We start from the raw sequence: 17339 nt of genomic DNA, 5'->3' as shown, positions 1-17339 counted from the left end.
GCTGGTTACTTTACGTCAAACTGCCTTATGTCGCAAAGAGCCCACACGTAGTTGGCAGCTACTATTCACTACAGTATATCTCGTTTTATTTACTGTTCAAGATAACTGCTACAATGGAAATCTTACGTCCATCATTGATCAACATAAGTGGAAGAGTATACAGAAGAAATACTATCAAAGAAGACCAGTATGAAGAGGGGGAAGAGGACGACTCCTACATGGGACCACCAGGTAGCTAGGTCATCAGTGCTAGCCATTATACCTCAGTGGTGCTAGCTCCCTACACCCCCAGCTAACTATACAGTGCCTTGCGAAAGTATTCGGCCCCCTTGAACTTTGCGACCTTTTGCCACATTTCAGGCTTCAAACATAAAGATATAAAACTGTATTTTTTTTGTGAAGAATCAACAACAAGTGGGACACAATCATGAAGTGGAACGACATTTATTGGATATTTCAAACTTTTGTAACAAATCAAAAACTGAAAAATTGGGCGTGCAAAATTATTCAGCCCCTTTACTTTCAGTGCAGCAAACTCTCTCCAGAAGTTCAGTGAGGATCTCTGAATGATCCAATGTTGACCTAAATGACTAATGATGATAAATACAATCCACCTGTGTGTAATCAAGTGTCCGTATAAATGCACCTGCACTGTGATAGTCTCAGAGGTCCGTTAAAAGCGCAGAGAGCATCATGAAGAACAAGGAACACACCAGGCAGGTCCGAGATACTGTTGTGAAGAAGTTTAAAGCCGGATTTGGATACAAAAAGATTTCCCAAGCTTTAAACATCCCAAGGAGCACTGTGCAAGCGATAATATTGAAATGGAAGGAGTATCAGACCACTGCAAATCTACCAAGACCTGGTAGACTTTATGTTTGGCGTAAAAGCAACACAGCTCATCACCCTGAACACACCATCCCCACTGTCAAACATGGTGGTGGCAGCATCATGGTTTGGGCCTGCTTTTCTTCAGCAGGGACAGGGAAGATGGTTAAAATTGATGGGAAGATGGATGGAGCCAAATACAGGACCATTCTGGAAGAAAACCTGATGGAGTCTGCAAAAGACCTGAGACTGGGACGGAGATTTGTCTTCCAACAAGACAATGATCCAAAACATAAAGCAAAATCTACAATGGAATGGTTCAAAAATAAACATATCCAGGTGTTAGAATGGCCAAGTCAAAGTCCAGACCTGAATTCAATCGAGAATCTGTGGAAAGAACTGAAAACTGCTGTTCACAAATGCTCTCCATCCAACCTCACTGAGCTCGAGCTGTTTTGCAAGGAGGAATGGGAAAAAATGTCAGTCTCTCGATGTGCAAAACTGATAGAGACATACCCCAAGCGACTTACAGCTGTAATCGCAGCAAAAGGTGGCGCTACAAAGTATTAACTTAAGGGGGCTGAATAATTTTGCACGCCCAATTTTTCTGTTTTTGATTTGTTAAAAAAGTTTGAAATATCCAATAAATGTCGTTCCACTTCATGATTGTGTCCCACTTGTTGTTGATTCTTCACAAAAAAATACAGTTTTATATCTTTATGTTTGAAGCCTGAAATGTGGCAAAAGGTCGCAAAGTTCAAGGGGGCCGAATACTTTCGCAAGGCACTGTAGCTAGCTAGCTAGATAAGACAGATGGCTACAATACTGTACAGTACTAACAGATTATTGACTTTATTCTACTGAGACTTAGCTAGTTATAGCTGACCAATTGACCACCACATTGTTTTGAGGGATGCTTGTCTCCTCTAAATGTAGCTGTCTCCTCTCCCATTTGTCCCTGCTGCACCTATTATGGAACACCAACATATTCTTGCCAATCTCACAAATGCACTTTGTTGTTTTGATTAGCAAGTGAACAGTTTGAGGAAGAAGAAGAGTTCTGTGACAGCCACTCCATAGAACAGACTGACAAAGGTTTCAGCTGTGCCATTGATGTCCCAAGTGTTCTTTACAAGTGAGTTACAAACACCATGTAGGCTATGCGCCCTAAATGGCACCCTATCCCCTATATAGTGCATTACTTTTGACCAAAGCCTTAAGGGAATAGGGTGCCAGTTGGGATGCACATCATGAGTCGATGACTGCATATGAGGTTGTTAGTCCATTTTAGAATCCGGGACTAGATGACCCACACTCTCGTCTCTAACGCGTGAGCTCAACATTTCCCGAACCGTCCCATTACAGATGAAAATGTTGAATAAACCTCATTTGGATTTACATTACCCGTTGTCCACAGGGAAGCGTTTTTAGCAGGACATTCAGTACGCTGGTCTGCATATGGTTCTGTTGGTTTGGAGTTTCAATACTTCACGCAATTTGTATGCGACGTAAACATTTTAGCACAATATGTAAACAATGGCCATGTGTAACCGTACCAGAGACCGAACGTTGCAGACTTTTAATTTGCAGTAGACGCAAGCACTTCCAGCTGATTGCGAAGGAAATGTGGTTCAGGCGACAACGTTTGGCTACATGCCATGCATCAGAAGATTGAAAATACATACACACTTTGCCCGTGCTCATTTCACATACACTATATCTACAACAGTATGTGGACACTCCTTCAAATGAGAGGATTAGGCTATTTCAGCTACACCCGTTGTTGACAGGTGTATAAAATTGAGCACACAGCCATGCAATCTCCATAGACAAACATTGGCAGTAGAATGGCCTTCCTGAAGAGCTCAGTGACTTTCAACGTGGCACTGTCATAGGATGCTACCTTCTAACAAGTCAGTTTGTTAAATTTCTGCCCTGCTAGAGCTTCCCCTGTCGACAGTAAGTGCTGTTAATGTGAAGTGGAAATGTCTAGGAGCAGCAACGGCTCAACCGCGAAGTGGTAGGCCACACAAGCTCACAGAACGGGACCGCCTAGTGCTGAAGCACGTATCGCATAAAAATCATCTGTCCTCGGTTGCAACACTCACTACCGACTTTCAAACTGTCTCTGGAAGCAACGTCAGCACAAGAACTGTTCGGGAGCTTCATGAAATGGGTTTCCGTGGCCGAGCATCCGCACACAAGCCTAAGATCGCAATGCCAAGCTTCGACTGGAGTGGTGTAAAGCTCACTGCCATTGGACTCTGGAGCAGTGGAAGCGTGTTCTCTTGAGTGATGAATCACGCTTCACTATCTGGCAGTCTGACGGACGAATCTGGGTTTGGCGGATGCCAGAGGAACACTACCTGCCCCAATGTATAATGCCAACCGCAAAGTTTGGTGGAGGAGGAGTGATAGTCTGGGGCTGTTTTTCATGGTTCGGGCTAGGCCTCTTAGTTCCAGGGAAGGGAAATCTTAATGCTACAGCATACAATGACATTCTAGATGATTCTGTGCTTCAACTTTGTGGCAACAGTTTGAGGGCCCCTTTCCTGTTTCGGCATGACAATGACCGGGGAAGAACTTGACTGGCCTGCACAGAGCCCTGACCGCAACCCAATCGAACACCTTTAGGATGAATTGAAACACCGACTGCGAGCCAGGACTAATCACCCAACATCCGTGCCTGACCTGACTAATGCTCTTGTGGCTGAATGGAAGCATGCCCCCACAACAATGTTCCAACATCTAGTGGAAAGCCTTCCCAGAAGAGCGGAGGCTGTTATAGCAGGAAAGGGGGGGGGGGACCAACTCCATATTAATGCCCATGATTTTGGAATGAGATGTTTGAACAGGTGTCCACATACTTTTGGCCATGTAGTGTAGCAGGAATACAAGCTGACAGAGTCAAACAGACCGACGCCCCATAAAGTCTGGTTAATAATCCTCTGTGTTTATCTCCACTTCCTACCGTCACATTTAAATATCAGGTAACCATGGTAACAGCGTAATATTTTAGGCAAATTAGGTGTGTGTGTGTGTGTGTTTCATTTGGGCTATGTGCACATCTTCAATGAAAATCAAGGATACGATGTACTAACCAGAGAAGTGTGTTGTTGTTTTTAACAGATACATCATTGGAAGGAAAGGAGAGACACGTAGAAGACTCGAGGCAGACACAAAGACAGACATCCACATTCCAAAACAAGGAGTGGAAGGACAGATCGGTGAGTGGCGTTTTTATTAGCGGAGAGACCAGTACCTCTGGTCCAGGGCTTTGAGCCCTCTTTCAGCCTTCTTGAAGAAGGGTCAGGCCGCACGTAACGCCCTGGACCAGAGCTTGAGCCCTCTTTCAGCCTTCTTGAAGAAGGGTCAGGCCTCACGTAACACCCTGGACCAGAGCTTGAGCCCTCTTTCAGCCTTCTTGAAGAAGGGTCAGGCCGCACGTAACACCCTGGTCCAGAGCTTGGAGACCAGCCCAAACCAGAGGTCTATAGTAAAGATACTGGTGCAACACTGTAGCCTCGTCCCATATAATGACTGTTTGGGCCGTCTCACCAACTCCTATGGTCGGAATTACAAGACAATTCATATTTTTATTTTATTTAACCTTTATTTAACTAGGCAAGTGATTAACAATGACTATAGGAGTTCACTATGCAAGCACAAACAGACCTGGGACCAGTCTAGCAAAACTCTTCTTTCTGTACCTCTGGGAATTTCAGTGGTTTTCTGTCAGCAGTCAACTCATATTAATGATTTGATTAGGATCTCTTTTAGTCCCCATTTGGACTAATCTTCCAAGAGTCCTTAACATTAAAATACAATTTATAATACAAACACACTTTCACATATAACACACTATTACAAACATACATAATACACTAGCATAATGACCCAATAAATACTCCATCTAAAAAAAATCTTGATTCTTCATCCACTATATTTAAATTGTTTTTAAATAATGTTTAAACTTATATATTGAAAGGTTTCTAGTTTTCTCAGTTAATTTATTCCATTTCTTTATTGCTCTAAATCGAAATGTTATTTTGCCCATTTCTTTTTTCTGTCTGGATAACGCATATTAATGAGTTGAGTAATAAAAGTCAGCCAAGAACGTGGTTCCAGCAACCACACAAAACTCAAGACTGAAGCATTATCCATGAACCTCTGCTCTTCTCCTAAGGGCTAGATCATGGGATATCAAAAATAAAAGTCTCACATTTACAGTCACACAATAACGGTCTCGCATTTGTTCCAGTGATCACTGGCTCCCAGAAGGCCGCGGTGTCCTCTGCCGTGACTCGTGTCGAGCTCCTGGTGCAGAGCTTTCGCAAGAAGCAGCCGTTCACCCACTTCCTGTCGTTCGCTCTTAACCACCCTCAAGTTCAAGATGGATTCCTGAGGTTTAAAGAGGAGGTGTTGGAGCAGTGTTCTCAGGTAAGGAAGAGTGTGTGTGTGTGTGTGTGTGTGTGTGTGTGTGTGTGTGTGTGTGTGTGTGTGTCAGTGAGTGCGTGTGTGGCGGATGGGAGGGATGACAATCTGTAAAATCGTGCATAATAGTCTCAAACTCCAGTTTGAGACTTGACTCTATTCCATTCGTGTTTATATTGACTGAATAGCTATCAGAGATCTTGGGTCCCTGTCTTAGTTTCTCTGGTTGTCTGGTTCTAAGGGTTAAATTGTGCAGATCTAGGATCAGTTTCCTCTTCCTCCAATACTAATCTCAACCATTAGTGGAGGTAAATGCAAAACAGACCTAAGATCAGTGTCTAAGGGCAACTTCACCCTACAGTGCTTCTCTGTGCGGTCAGTTCATCGCAGGTCTCTCTCCTCTCTTGTTAAGGACCACGGAGTAGATGGAAGCATCTTCCAGAATCCTGCTAAGCTCCATCTAACAGTCGGCACCCTGGCTCTGCTGAATGACCTGGAAGTGACCCAAGCATGTAAACAACTCCAGCACTGTCAGGACTTTATCAAGTACGTACTGACAACTGGGTCATGTTCATTAGGAATCAAACAGATGAAAACAGACTGAAACAGGGAGGGACTATCCCTATCTAGATTGTAGGGATTGTATAGAAATTTGAGTTGGAGCCAGGAACACACATTATATTATGTCATGTTATGTCAAGTAACACATGTTATGTCAAGTAAGACATTATGTTATGTCATGTAACACACTATGTTCTGTCATGTTATGTCATGTAACACACATTGTTATGTCATGTTATGTAACATATGTTATGTCAAGTAACACATGTTATGTTATGTCAAGTAAGACATGTTATGTTATGTCAAGTAAGACATTATGTCATGTCATGTCAAGTAAGACATGTTATGTCATGTCATGTCAAGTAAGACATTATGTCATGTCAAGTAAGACATTATGTTATGTCATGTCATGTAACACACATTGTTATGTAACATATGTTCTGTCATGTAACCCACATTATGTTCTGTCATGTAACCCACATTATGTTATGTCATGTTCTGTCATGTAACCCACATTATGTTATGTCATGTTCTGTCATGTAACCCACATTATGTTATGTCATGTTCTGTCATGTAACCCACATTATGTTCTGTCATGTAACCCACATTATGTTATGTCATGTTATGTCATGTAACCCACATTATGTTATGTCATGTTCTGTCATGTAACCCACATTATGTTATGTCATGTTCTGTCATGTAACCCACATTATGTTCTGTCATGTAACCCACATTATGTTATGTCATGTTATGTCATGTAACCCACATTATGTTATGTCATGTTCTGTCATGTAACCCACATTATGTTATGTCATGTTCTGTCATGTAACCCACGTTATGTTTCAGGACCATCACAGAAGGGAAGCCTCTCCCGCTGGAGGTGACAGGGATTGAGTACATGAACGATGACCCAGCCATGGTGGATGTCCTGTATGCCAAGGTCCAAGTGAAAGATGGTTCGGACAAGTAAGAGTCTGGTTCCTGGATACTCTCATGTCTCTTTCTTTAACCACAGTTTGTACCACAGTGACTCTGGCTCCTTGAAAAGCACTATATACAGTGCCTTTGGGAAAAGTATTCAGTATTCAGACCCCTTGACACAGCCTTATTCTAAAATGGATTAAATACAACAAAAAAACTCTGCAATCTACACACAATACCCCATAATGACATCACAATACCCCATAATGACATCACAATACCCCATAATGACATCACAATACCCCATAATGACATCACAATACCCCATAATGACATCACAATACCCCATAATGACATCACAATACCCCATAATGACATCACAATACCCCATAATGACAAAGCAAAAACAGATTTTTTTTAATGATTTGCAAATGTGTTAAAAATAAATTATTTCAGATACTTTGCTATGAGACTGTAAATTGAGCTCAGGTGCATCCTGTTTCCATTCATCATCCTTGGTATGTTTCTACAAATGGATTGGAGTTCAGCTGTGGTAAATTCAATTGATAGGACATGATTTGGAAAGGCACACACCTGTCTATATAAGGTCCTACAGTTGTCAGTGCGTGACAGAATGTCCTTGAGTGGCTCAGCCAGAGCCTGGACTTGAACCTGATCGATTGATCTCTGGAGAGACCTGAAAATAGCTGTGCAGCGACACTCCCCATCCAACCTGACAACTTGAGAGGATCTGCAGAGAAGAATGGGAGTCCTGGGGAACTCCCCAAATACAGGTGTGCCAAGCTTGTAGCGTCATACCCAAGAAGAGTTGAAGCTGTAATCGCTGCCAAAGGTGCTTCAACAGAGTTCTGAGTAAAGGGTCTGAATACTTATGTGATATTTATGTTTTATGTTTTTAATACATTTGCAAACATTTCTAAAAACCTGTTTTTTCTTTGTCATAATGGGGTATTGTGATGTCATTATGGGGTATTGTGATGTCATTATGGGGTATTGTGATGTCATTATGGGGTATTGTGATGTCATTATGGGGTATTGTGATGTCATTATGGGGTATTGTGTGTGTAGATTGTTGAGGGGGGGAAACACAATTTAGTCCATTTTAGAAAAGGTCTGCAACGTACCAAAATGTGGAAAAAGTCAAGGGGTCTGAGTACTTAACGAAAGCACTGTAAATACCATGTAGTATTATTAGTATTTTTACAGTTAACTTTTTTAATGACAGATTGAGTGACAATTAGTACATTAAAATGATGTTCATCGTTAGCATGTCAACAGTGTGAGAGGGTTGCTCCCAGGTAACAACAACTAACTCTTGTGTTGACTGTCTGTGTTGACTGTCTGTGTTGACTGTCTGTGTTGACTGTATGCTGTGCAGGCTGCAGACCATTGTGGAGCGGCTGGTGGACCACTTTGTTTCCTCGGGGCTGATGGTCAGAGAATGGGACAGAGTGAAACTGCACGGCACAGTGATGAACACTCTGTTCAGGAAGGATGCTTCAGGTAGGATGAAGAAAGTGGTTTTTGTCTATGGCCATCACTGATGTGTGTTTTAGGTATGTGTATTGGAGCTTCATCTTGAAGACAAGGACACTTACTAGAGTACAAATGCAAACACACACACACACGCACTTGAAATGAAAATGCAAAATAAGTGTCACTGCTCTCTCAAAGCAGGCTTTCCACTGTCTAAAACTGACCCAGAGTATCCTCCTGATAATGTGAGCCTGTTTCCCTCATTCTCCTCCCACTCAGAAAGATGGACATTAAGTCAGTCACTGGACACTGAGTCACAGCATAAAGATGGACATTAAGTCAGTCACAGCATAAAGATGGACATTAAGTCAGTCACTGGACACTGAGTCACAGCATAAAGATGGACATTAAGTCAGTCACTGGACACTGAGTCAGTAAGCATAAAGATGGACATTAAGTCAGTCACTGGACACTGAGTCACAGCATAAAGATGGACATTAAGTCAGTCACTGGACACTGAGTCACAGCATAAAGATGGCCATTAAATCAGTCACTGGACACGGAGTCACAGCATAAAGATGGACACGGAGTAACAGCATAAAGATGGCCATTAAATCAGTCACTGGACACGGAGTCACAGCATAAAGATGGACACGGAGTAACAGCATAAAGATGGCCATTAAATCAGTCACTGGACACGGAGTCACAGCATAAAGATGGACACGGAGTAACAGCATAATCACATGAACACATGTCAACAACACGGATGTAGCAACAACCATAACAACAATAACAACCCCTAGATTTAAATGTATGTTTATTTAACTAGGCAAGTCAGTTAAGAACAAATTCTTATTTACAATGACGGCCAACCAAAAGGCCTCCTGCGAGGACGGGGGCCTAGGATTAAAAATATATCAAATAAAATAATACAAATGTTTATAAAAATAAAATATTTTATTTTATTTTTATCAGCAACACATGACAACAACATGGCAGCAGCACAACATGGTAGCAGCACAACATGGTACAAACATTGGGCACAGACAACACAAAGGGCAGGAGGGTAGAGACAACAATACATCACACAAAGCAGCCACAACTGTCAGTAAGAGTGTCCATGACTGAGTCTTTGAATGAAGAGATAAAACCGTCCAGTTTGAGTGTTTGTTGCAGCTCGTTCCAGTTGCTGGCTGCAGTGAACTGAGAAGAGGAGCGCCCCAGTCCCTGTTCCGGAAGTAGTAAACAGAGTTTTATTGGACGCTCTTGGACAGACCACTCCCTTTGTCCTGTGCTCTTGGACAGACCCCTCCCTTTGTCCTGTGCTCTTGGACAGACCCCTCCCTTTGTCCTGTGCTCTTGGACAGACCCCTCCCTTTGTCCTGTGCCCTTGGACAGACCCCTCCCTTTGTCCTGTGCTCTTGGACAGACCCCTCCCTTTGTCCTGTGCCCTTGGACAGACCCCTCCCTTTGTCCTGTGCCCTTGGACAGACCCCTCCCTTTGTCCTGTGCTCTTGGACAGACCCCTCCCTTTGTCCTGTGCCCTTGGACAGACCCCTCCCTTTGTCCTGTGCCCTTGGACAGACCACTCCCTTTGTCCTGTGCTCTTGGACAGACCACTCCCTTTGTCCTGTGCTCTTGCACAGACCCCTCCCTTTGTCCTGTGCTCTTGCACAGACCCCTCCCTTTGTCCTGTGCTCTTGGACAGACCACTCCCTTTGTCCTGTGCTCTTGGACAGACCCCTCCCTTTGTCCTGTGCTATTGGACAGACCCCTCCCTTTGTCCTGTGCTCTTGCACAGAACCCTCCCTTTGTCCTGTGCTCTTGGACAGACCACTCCCTTTGTCCTGTGCTCTTGCACAGACCCCTCCCTTTGTCCTGTGCTCTTGGACAGACCACTCCCTTTGTCCTGTGCTCTTGGACAGACCACTCCCTGTGCTCTTGGACAGACCCCTCCCTTTGTCCTGTGCTCTTGCACAGACCCCTCCCTTTGTCCTGTGCTCTTGGACAGACCTCTCCCTTTGTCCTGTGCTTTTGGACAGACCTCTCCCTTTGTCCTGTGCTCTTGGACAGACCCCTCCCTTTGTCCTGTGCTCTTGGACAGACCCCTCCCTTTGTCCTGTGCTCTTGGACAGACCACTCCCTTTGTCCTGTGCTCTTGCACACTCTCAGCTGGCCATCCCTGTGTAAACTCATGCGTGAAAGAACTAGGGCTGGACTTGATTCACGGCCAACTTGAATGAAACCCCTTGTCACTGCTGTTGGAAAACACTCTGCCCTGTTGCACAAAAACAGAGTTGTGGCCAAAAAGAGAGCGAGGGAGGGAGGGAAAGGTTACTGTTGGTTCTGCGCTTGTTGTTGACTAGCTCAGAATAGCTCTGAATTGCTCAGAATGCGGTGTTTTAGTTACGTCACTGCTACATACCAGATGAATGGTCAGCATTATGTTGTTAGAATCACATCTGTTACATAACAGACAGGGACATTGACCAATCAGGGTGGTGGTGGTAAGGCTGTCATCTGTTTCGTGTTTTTCAGAGCGAGAGTCATTTAGGATCATATCTCCCAGAACAGTTCATAGGGATATCCACCTGGTTTGAACAGTGTTGCAATAAACAATGTGGTTGACGTTGAACTCCACTAAACCTCATTAACACACATTTTTAGATTTTATAAATAGAGTTGTAAACCTAATACACTAGATGTGTGTTTTGTTCATTAGGGTCAAAGGACCTTTTTTCAAAGTTCACCTTTTTGTTAACCAAATCTGTATTTTGGATGTAAATGTCGTGTTCTAAGTGTCCAGACACCTTTTTTGACTTGGTTGTAAGGAAATATACCCCACCAGCGATAGACTTCCTCATGCTCGTTGTGCAGTTGCAGAGGCACAGATAAAACATCAACAAAGGCTCCAAAAACACCCAAATATATCTATTTTGGAAACAGTATCAGTATCAGGGTTTACCCACGGTGCTCTGAGTTTACCCACGGTGCTCAGGGTTTACCCGCGGTGCTCGGTGCTCAGGGTTTACCCGCGGTGCTCGGTGCTCAGGGTTTACACACGGTGCTCATGGTTTACCCACGGTGCTCAGGGTTTACCCGCGGCGATCAGGGTTTACCCGCGGTGATCAGGGTTTACCTATCTTTTGTTGTGTTTTTTCCAGCCGAAGCCAGGGGAGGAAGGCAGAACATGAAGGAGCGGGAGGCCTTCGATGCCAGGAACATATTAAAGGTCAGAGGTCAAACAACACAAACAAATAAACATCCTGGTGGTACTTTTTTACCTGCCTGTTGTCTGTTGAACAATACAACCTTTAGGTCTGTGTCATAGGAGATCATTTCTCTCTTATATTGAGCAATAATATGTTTTTGGCGGTTATCTTTATTCTTGACTATTACTCCCATAATATTTTGGGTGGAACGACTATTCACAGAAGCAATAGGAACATTCCAGGAACACATAAAGCCTCCCGGGGCTTACATAAGGCAGTAAGATTTAGCAGACTCACTCACTCAGTGAGATGTATTTAGCAGCACTCATTCAGTCAGTAAGATGGTCGGCAGTTCATTCAGTCAGTAAGATGGTAGACGGTTCATTCAGTCAGTAAGATGGTAGACAGTTCATTCAGTCAGTAAGATGGTAGACAGTTCATTCAGTCAGTAAGATGGTAGACAGTTCATTCAGTCAGTAAGATGGTCGGCAGTTCATTCAGTCAGTAAGATGGTAGGCAGTTCATTCAGTCAGTAAGATGGTCGACAGTTCATTCAGTCAGTAAGATGGTCGGCAGTTCATTCAGTCAGTAAGATGGTAGACAGCCCATTCAGTCAGCAAGATGGGAGCCAGTCAGGTAGGTGATGCAACAATACCTCTGGCTCTGTTTCATGTGGATTAGCTGCCCTCTGCTGGTAAAATGTAAGTACTACAATGCTATATGCTATATTCCTGGTGCTGTCTGTCTGAATGGAGCAGTGCTCTAGTCCTGGGCCCAGTTTTTCCAAAGCTATCTATCTGGATTTAGCCTATCGGATAGGATTAAGAACATATAAATATTATGAATAATTCACTTGAATGGGGACCGTTCTGTTCATTTTGGGCTCCCGAGTGGCACAGTGGTCTAAGGCACTGCATCTCAGTGCTAGAGGCGTCACTACAGACACCCTGGTTCGATTCCAGGCTGTATCACAACCGTCCGTGATTGGGAGTCCCATAGGGAGGCGCACATTTGGCCCAACGCCGTCCCGGTTTGGCCGGTGTAGACCGTCATTGTAAATACGAATGTCTTCTTAACTGACTTGCCTAATTAAATAAAGGATAAAATAACTATATAATATTCGTTTTTGCCCTCGCGCTACACACCTGATTCCACTAATTGGCTCGTCAAACCTATTGGTTCCCCAGGACCATGAAACACTGGAACAGAGTGTTGATTGGACCTGAAATATATTCCTGACAGACAACCCTAATGTCCCAGCCAACCCTAAAGTCCCAGCCAACCCTAACGTCCCAGCCAACCCTAACGTCCCAGCCAACCCAACACGCTGGGTTTGATACCGCCAACCAACCATAACTGAAAAGATCAATGACATTTTATTAGTCGTAAGAATTTAGAATGTTATGAGTGTTGTTAGAACTGGGAATTTATTTTAATTTAACCTTTATTTAACTAGGCAAGTCAGTTAAGAACAAATTCTTATTTTCAATGACAGCCTAGGAACTGGTCTAGGAACAGTGGTCTAGGAACAGTGGGTTAACTGCCTGTTCAGGGGCAGAATGACAGATGTGTACCTTGTCAGCTCGGGGGTTTGAACTTGCAACCTTCCGGTTACTAGGCTACCCTGCCACCCAATCAGCCTCCATTTCCTCATTAGGTCCAATGATCAGTGTCTTCAAAATGTATTCAGACCCCTTGCTTTCTCCACATGTTTTGTGTTTCAGCCTGAATTTGACATTTATTACATTGAGAGGTCACTGGCCAACACAGAATGTCAAAGTGGAATTATGTTTTTTAGTTTTTTCAATTATGTTACGAATTAATTTGAAAGGAAACGCTGAAATATCTTGAGTCAATAAGTATTGTTTGGCAAGTTTAAACCACTTCAGTAGTAAAATGTTGCTTCACAAGTCACATGGATTCACTCTGTCTGCAGTAATAGTGTTTTTGAATAACTACCTAACCTCTGTGTCCCACACATACTTTTTTATTGATTTTACCTTTATTTAACGAGGCAAGTCAGTTAAGAACAAATTCTTATTTTCAATGACGGCCTAGGAACAGTGGGTTAACTGGTCTAGGAACAGTGGGTTAACTGCCTGTTCAGGGGCAGAACGACAGATTTGTACCTTGTCAGCTCGGGGATTCGATCTTGCAACCTTTCGGTTACTAGTCCAACGCTCTAACCACTGGGCTACCTGCCGCCCCAATGGGGTATTATGGGGTATTGTGTGTCGATTGATGAAGAAATTGTATTTAATCCGCTTCAGAATAAGGCTGTAAAAACAAAATGTGGGGAAATTCAAGGGGTCTGAATAGTTTCCGAAGGCCCTGTGTTTGGGATGAATCAGCATGGCAGCCTATAGAGGGCTTTCATACACTCACGTTAGAATTGAATTCACCTTGGGGGTCCTCCCAATGTTTAGATATGACAAACTGAGCCTTCAGCGCAGTAGCGTACCCTATTCCCTATATAGTGCACTACTTTTAACAGATCCCTATGGGTCCTGGTCATTATATAGTGCACTACTTATAACCAGATCCCTATGGGCCCTGGCCAAACATAGTGCTCTACTTTTAACCAGATCCCTATGGGCCCTGGCCAAACATAGTGCTCTACTTTTAACCAGATCCCTATGGGCCCTGGCTAAACATAGTGCTCTGCTTTTAACCAGATCCCTATGGGCCCTAGCCAAACATAGTGCTCTACTTTTAACCAGATCCCTATGGGCCCTGGCTAAACAGTGCAGGGAATCAGGTTCCATTTGAGAAGCAACATAATGTCCCTGGAGAGTCTCTGTCAGTACCATGATGTCCCTGGAGAGTCTCTGTCAGTACCATGATGTCCCTGGAGAGTCTCTATCAGTACCATGATGTCCCTGCAGAGTCTCTGCCAGTACCATGATGTCCCTGGAGAGTCTCTGTCAGTACCATGATGTCCCTTGAGAGTCTCTGTCAGTACCCTGATGTCCCTGGAGAGTCTCTGTCAGTACCATGATGTCCCTGGAGAGTCTCTGTCAGTACCATGATGTCCCTGGAGAAGCAACATGATGTCCCTGGAGAGTCTCTGTCAGTACCATGATGTCCCTGGAGAGTCTCTGTCAGTACCATGTGTTCCCTTGAGAGTCTCTGTCAGTACCATGTGTTCCCTGGAGAGTCTCTGTCAGTACCATGATGTCCCTGGAGAGTCTCTGTCAGTACCATGATGTCCCTGGAGAGTCTCTGTCAGTACCATGATGTCCCTGGAGAGTCTCTGTCAGTACCATGATGTCCCTGGAGAGTCTCTGTCAGTACCATGTGTTCCCTTGAGAGTCTCTGTCAGTACCATGTGTTCCCTGGAGAGTCTCTGTCAGTACCATGATGTCCCTGGAGAGTCTCTGTCAGTACCATGATGTCCCTGGAGAGTCTCTGTCAGTACCATGTGTTCCCTGGAGAGTCTCTGTCAGTACCATGATGTCCCTGGAGAGTCTCTGTCAGTACCATGATGTCCCTGGAGAGTCTCTGTCAGTACCATGATGTCCCTGGAGAGTCTCTGTCAGTACCATGATGTCCCTGGAGAAGTTTATTTCATTCATCATTTTTATTTAACCTTTATTACACCAGGCAAGTCAGTTAAAAGAACAAAATCTTATTTACAATGACGCTGGGCAAATTGTGCGCCGCCTTATGGGACTCCCAATTACGGCCGGTTGTGATACAGCTTGGAATCAAACCAGGGTGTCTGTAGGGATGCCTTAGACTGCTGCGCCACTCGGGGCCCTTAGTAACCACAGTAACACCATCTTAGAGAGAGAGAGAGCGAGAGAGCGAGAGAGCGCGAGAGCGAGAGAGAGAGAGAGAGAGAGAGATCATCGTTATGTCGTTCTGTTGATGGTTGTGAAGTGGAATTTAAGCGGGGTTATGCTGTAGTTGTATCTATATAACCAGAACCTCCGTCAAAACTCTGGTCCAGTTCACAACGTGGACATGTAGAACTACTTTGTGTAAACAGGAGATTCACATAACAATGTTAGTAGTGGTTTCCTAGTGTGTGTAGCAAATGGCTCCCTATTCACTATCTAGTGCACTTCTTCTGGTCAAAAGTAGTGCACTAATATAGGGAACAGTGTGTCATTTGGGACACACATTAACACTCAGATTGACAGTATTGTTCTAACTCTCTTGTCTTGTTCTTAACGTAGAGCTTTGGGTCGTACCATTTTGGGGAGTTTGATCTGAGTGCGGTCCAGATTTCCCAGAGGTATTCTACCGACTGCACCGGTTTCTACACCTCCGCTGGCCTTCTGAACTTCTCCTGACCACCTCTCCCCTGAACGTTCCCTCAGGTGAGAGAGAGGTAAAGAGAGAGAGGTAAAAAGAGAGAGAGAGAGAGAGGTAAAGAGAGAGAGAGAGAGGTAAAGAGAGAGAGAGAGGTAAAGAGAGAGAGGAGAAGAGAGAGAACACAACAGTGGTTTTTACATTGATTACCTTTACTGTAAATTGTTGTACATTTTAAGTGGTCAGTTTTCAGTAATTTACAACTTTTTTTGACAGTTGTTTAACATACGAGGTAAATCTCAGCAATTAGGGTAAATTTCCTCAAAAATCAGAAGTGTAAATCTCCCTTCAGGAAGGACATCAAAGCACTCTACTGTTGGCCAGCAGAGGGCTCTATCGGGCTTTATTATACTGTGGAGGAGGCAGGGTGTGTGTGTGTGTGTGTGTGTGTGTGTGTGTGTGTGTGTGTGTGTGTGTGTGTGTGTGTGTGTGTGTGTGTGTGTGTGTGTGTGTGTGTGTGTGTGTGTGTGTGTGTGTGTGTGTGTGTGTGTGTGTGTGCAGGCATTTTGAGGGGCAGTGACACTGTTGTCTGTCACTTCCCTGTCAGTGCTGTTGTCTGTCAGTGCTGTTGTCTGTCCCCCCCGGTCAGTGCTGTTGTCTGTCAGTACTGTTGTCTGTCCCCCCCGTCTGTCAGTGCTGTTGTCTGTCCCCCCCTTTCAGTGCTGTAGTCTGTCAGTGCTGTTGTCTGCCCCCCCCCCCCCTGTCAGTGCTGTTGTCTGTCAGTGCTGTTGTCTGCCCCCCCCCCCCCTGTCAGTGCTGTTGTCTGTCAGTGCTGTTGTCTGCCCCCCCCCCCCTGTCAGTGCTGTTGTCTGTCAGTGCTGTTGTCTGTCAGTGCTGTTGTCTGCCCCCCCCCATCAGTACTGTTGTCTGTCCCCCCCGTCTGTCAGTGCTGTTGTCTGTCCCCCCCTGTCAGTGCTGTAGTCTGTCAGTGCTGTTGTCTGCCCCCCCCCCCCCCCTGTCAGTGCTGTTGTCTGTCAGTGCTGTTGTCTGCCCCCCCCCCCCCTGTCAGTGCTGTTGTCTGTCAGTGCTGTTGTCTGTCAGTGCTGTTGTCTGTCAGTGCTGTTGTCTGTCAGTGCTGTTGTCTGCCCCCCCCCATCAGTACTGTTGTCTGTCCCCCTGTCTTGCCGTGTCTGTTCTGCTGTCACAGTCTGCTCAGCTACATTCACTTCCCCCTGTCCTGTCCTCAGAGAGATGTTCTGCTGTCACAGTCTGCTCAGCTACATTCACTCCCCCCTGTCCTGCCCTCAGAGAGATGTTCTGCTGTCACAGTCTGCTCAGCTACATTCACTTCCCCCTGTCCTGTCCTCAGAGAGATGTTCTGCTGTCACAGTCTGCTCAGCTACATTCACTTCCCCCTGTCCTGTCCTCAGAGAGATGTTCTGCTGTCACAGTCTGCTCAGCTACATTCACTTCCCCCTGTCCTGCCCTCAGCGAGATGTCCTGCTGTCACAGTCTGCTCAGCTACATTCACTTCCCCCTGTCCTGTCCTCAGAGAGATGTTCTGCTGTCACAGTCTGCTCAGCTACATTCACTTCCCCCTGTCCTGTCCTCAGCGAGATGTTCTGCTGT

General features: G+C 44.8%; 1 protein-coding gene across 2 annotated transcripts; it reads left to right on the top strand.

The window, feature by feature from the left end:
• The first annotated feature begins 13 nt into the window (after positions 1 to 13).
• LOC116364452 (activating signal cointegrator 1 complex subunit 1-like) lies at positions 14 to 16086 on the top strand. Of its 2 annotated transcripts, XM_031817579.1 has the most exons (9): positions 14 to 231; positions 1858 to 1963; positions 3958 to 4055; positions 5090 to 5268; positions 5675 to 5808; positions 6670 to 6789; positions 8144 to 8268; positions 11406 to 11473; positions 15635 to 16086. In XM_031817579.1, exons 1-9 carry the CDS (start codon positions 114 to 116, stop codon positions 15749 to 15751), a joined length of 1065 nt encoding a protein of 354 aa, XP_031673439.1. In that variant the 5' UTR covers positions 14 to 113; the 3' UTR covers positions 15752 to 16086. The 2 variants fall into 2 exon arrangements, with proteins under 2 accessions (XP_031673439.1, XP_031673440.1); XM_031817580.1 differs by lacking the exons at positions 11406 to 11473; positions 15635 to 16086 and adding an exon at positions 8521 to 9133.
• Positions 16087 to 17339: the final 1253 nt, after the last annotated feature.

Source organism: Oncorhynchus kisutch, unplaced genomic scaffold, assembly GCF_002021735.2.
Source record: "Oncorhynchus kisutch isolate 150728-3 unplaced genomic scaffold, Okis_V2 scaffold1079, whole genome shotgun sequence".
In the NCBI taxonomy this organism is placed as follows: domain Eukaryota; kingdom Metazoa; phylum Chordata; class Actinopteri; order Salmoniformes; family Salmonidae; genus Oncorhynchus; species Oncorhynchus kisutch.
The sequence above is the reverse complement of the archived record's forward strand: the minus strand, read 5'-3'. Positions and strand labels throughout refer to the sequence as shown.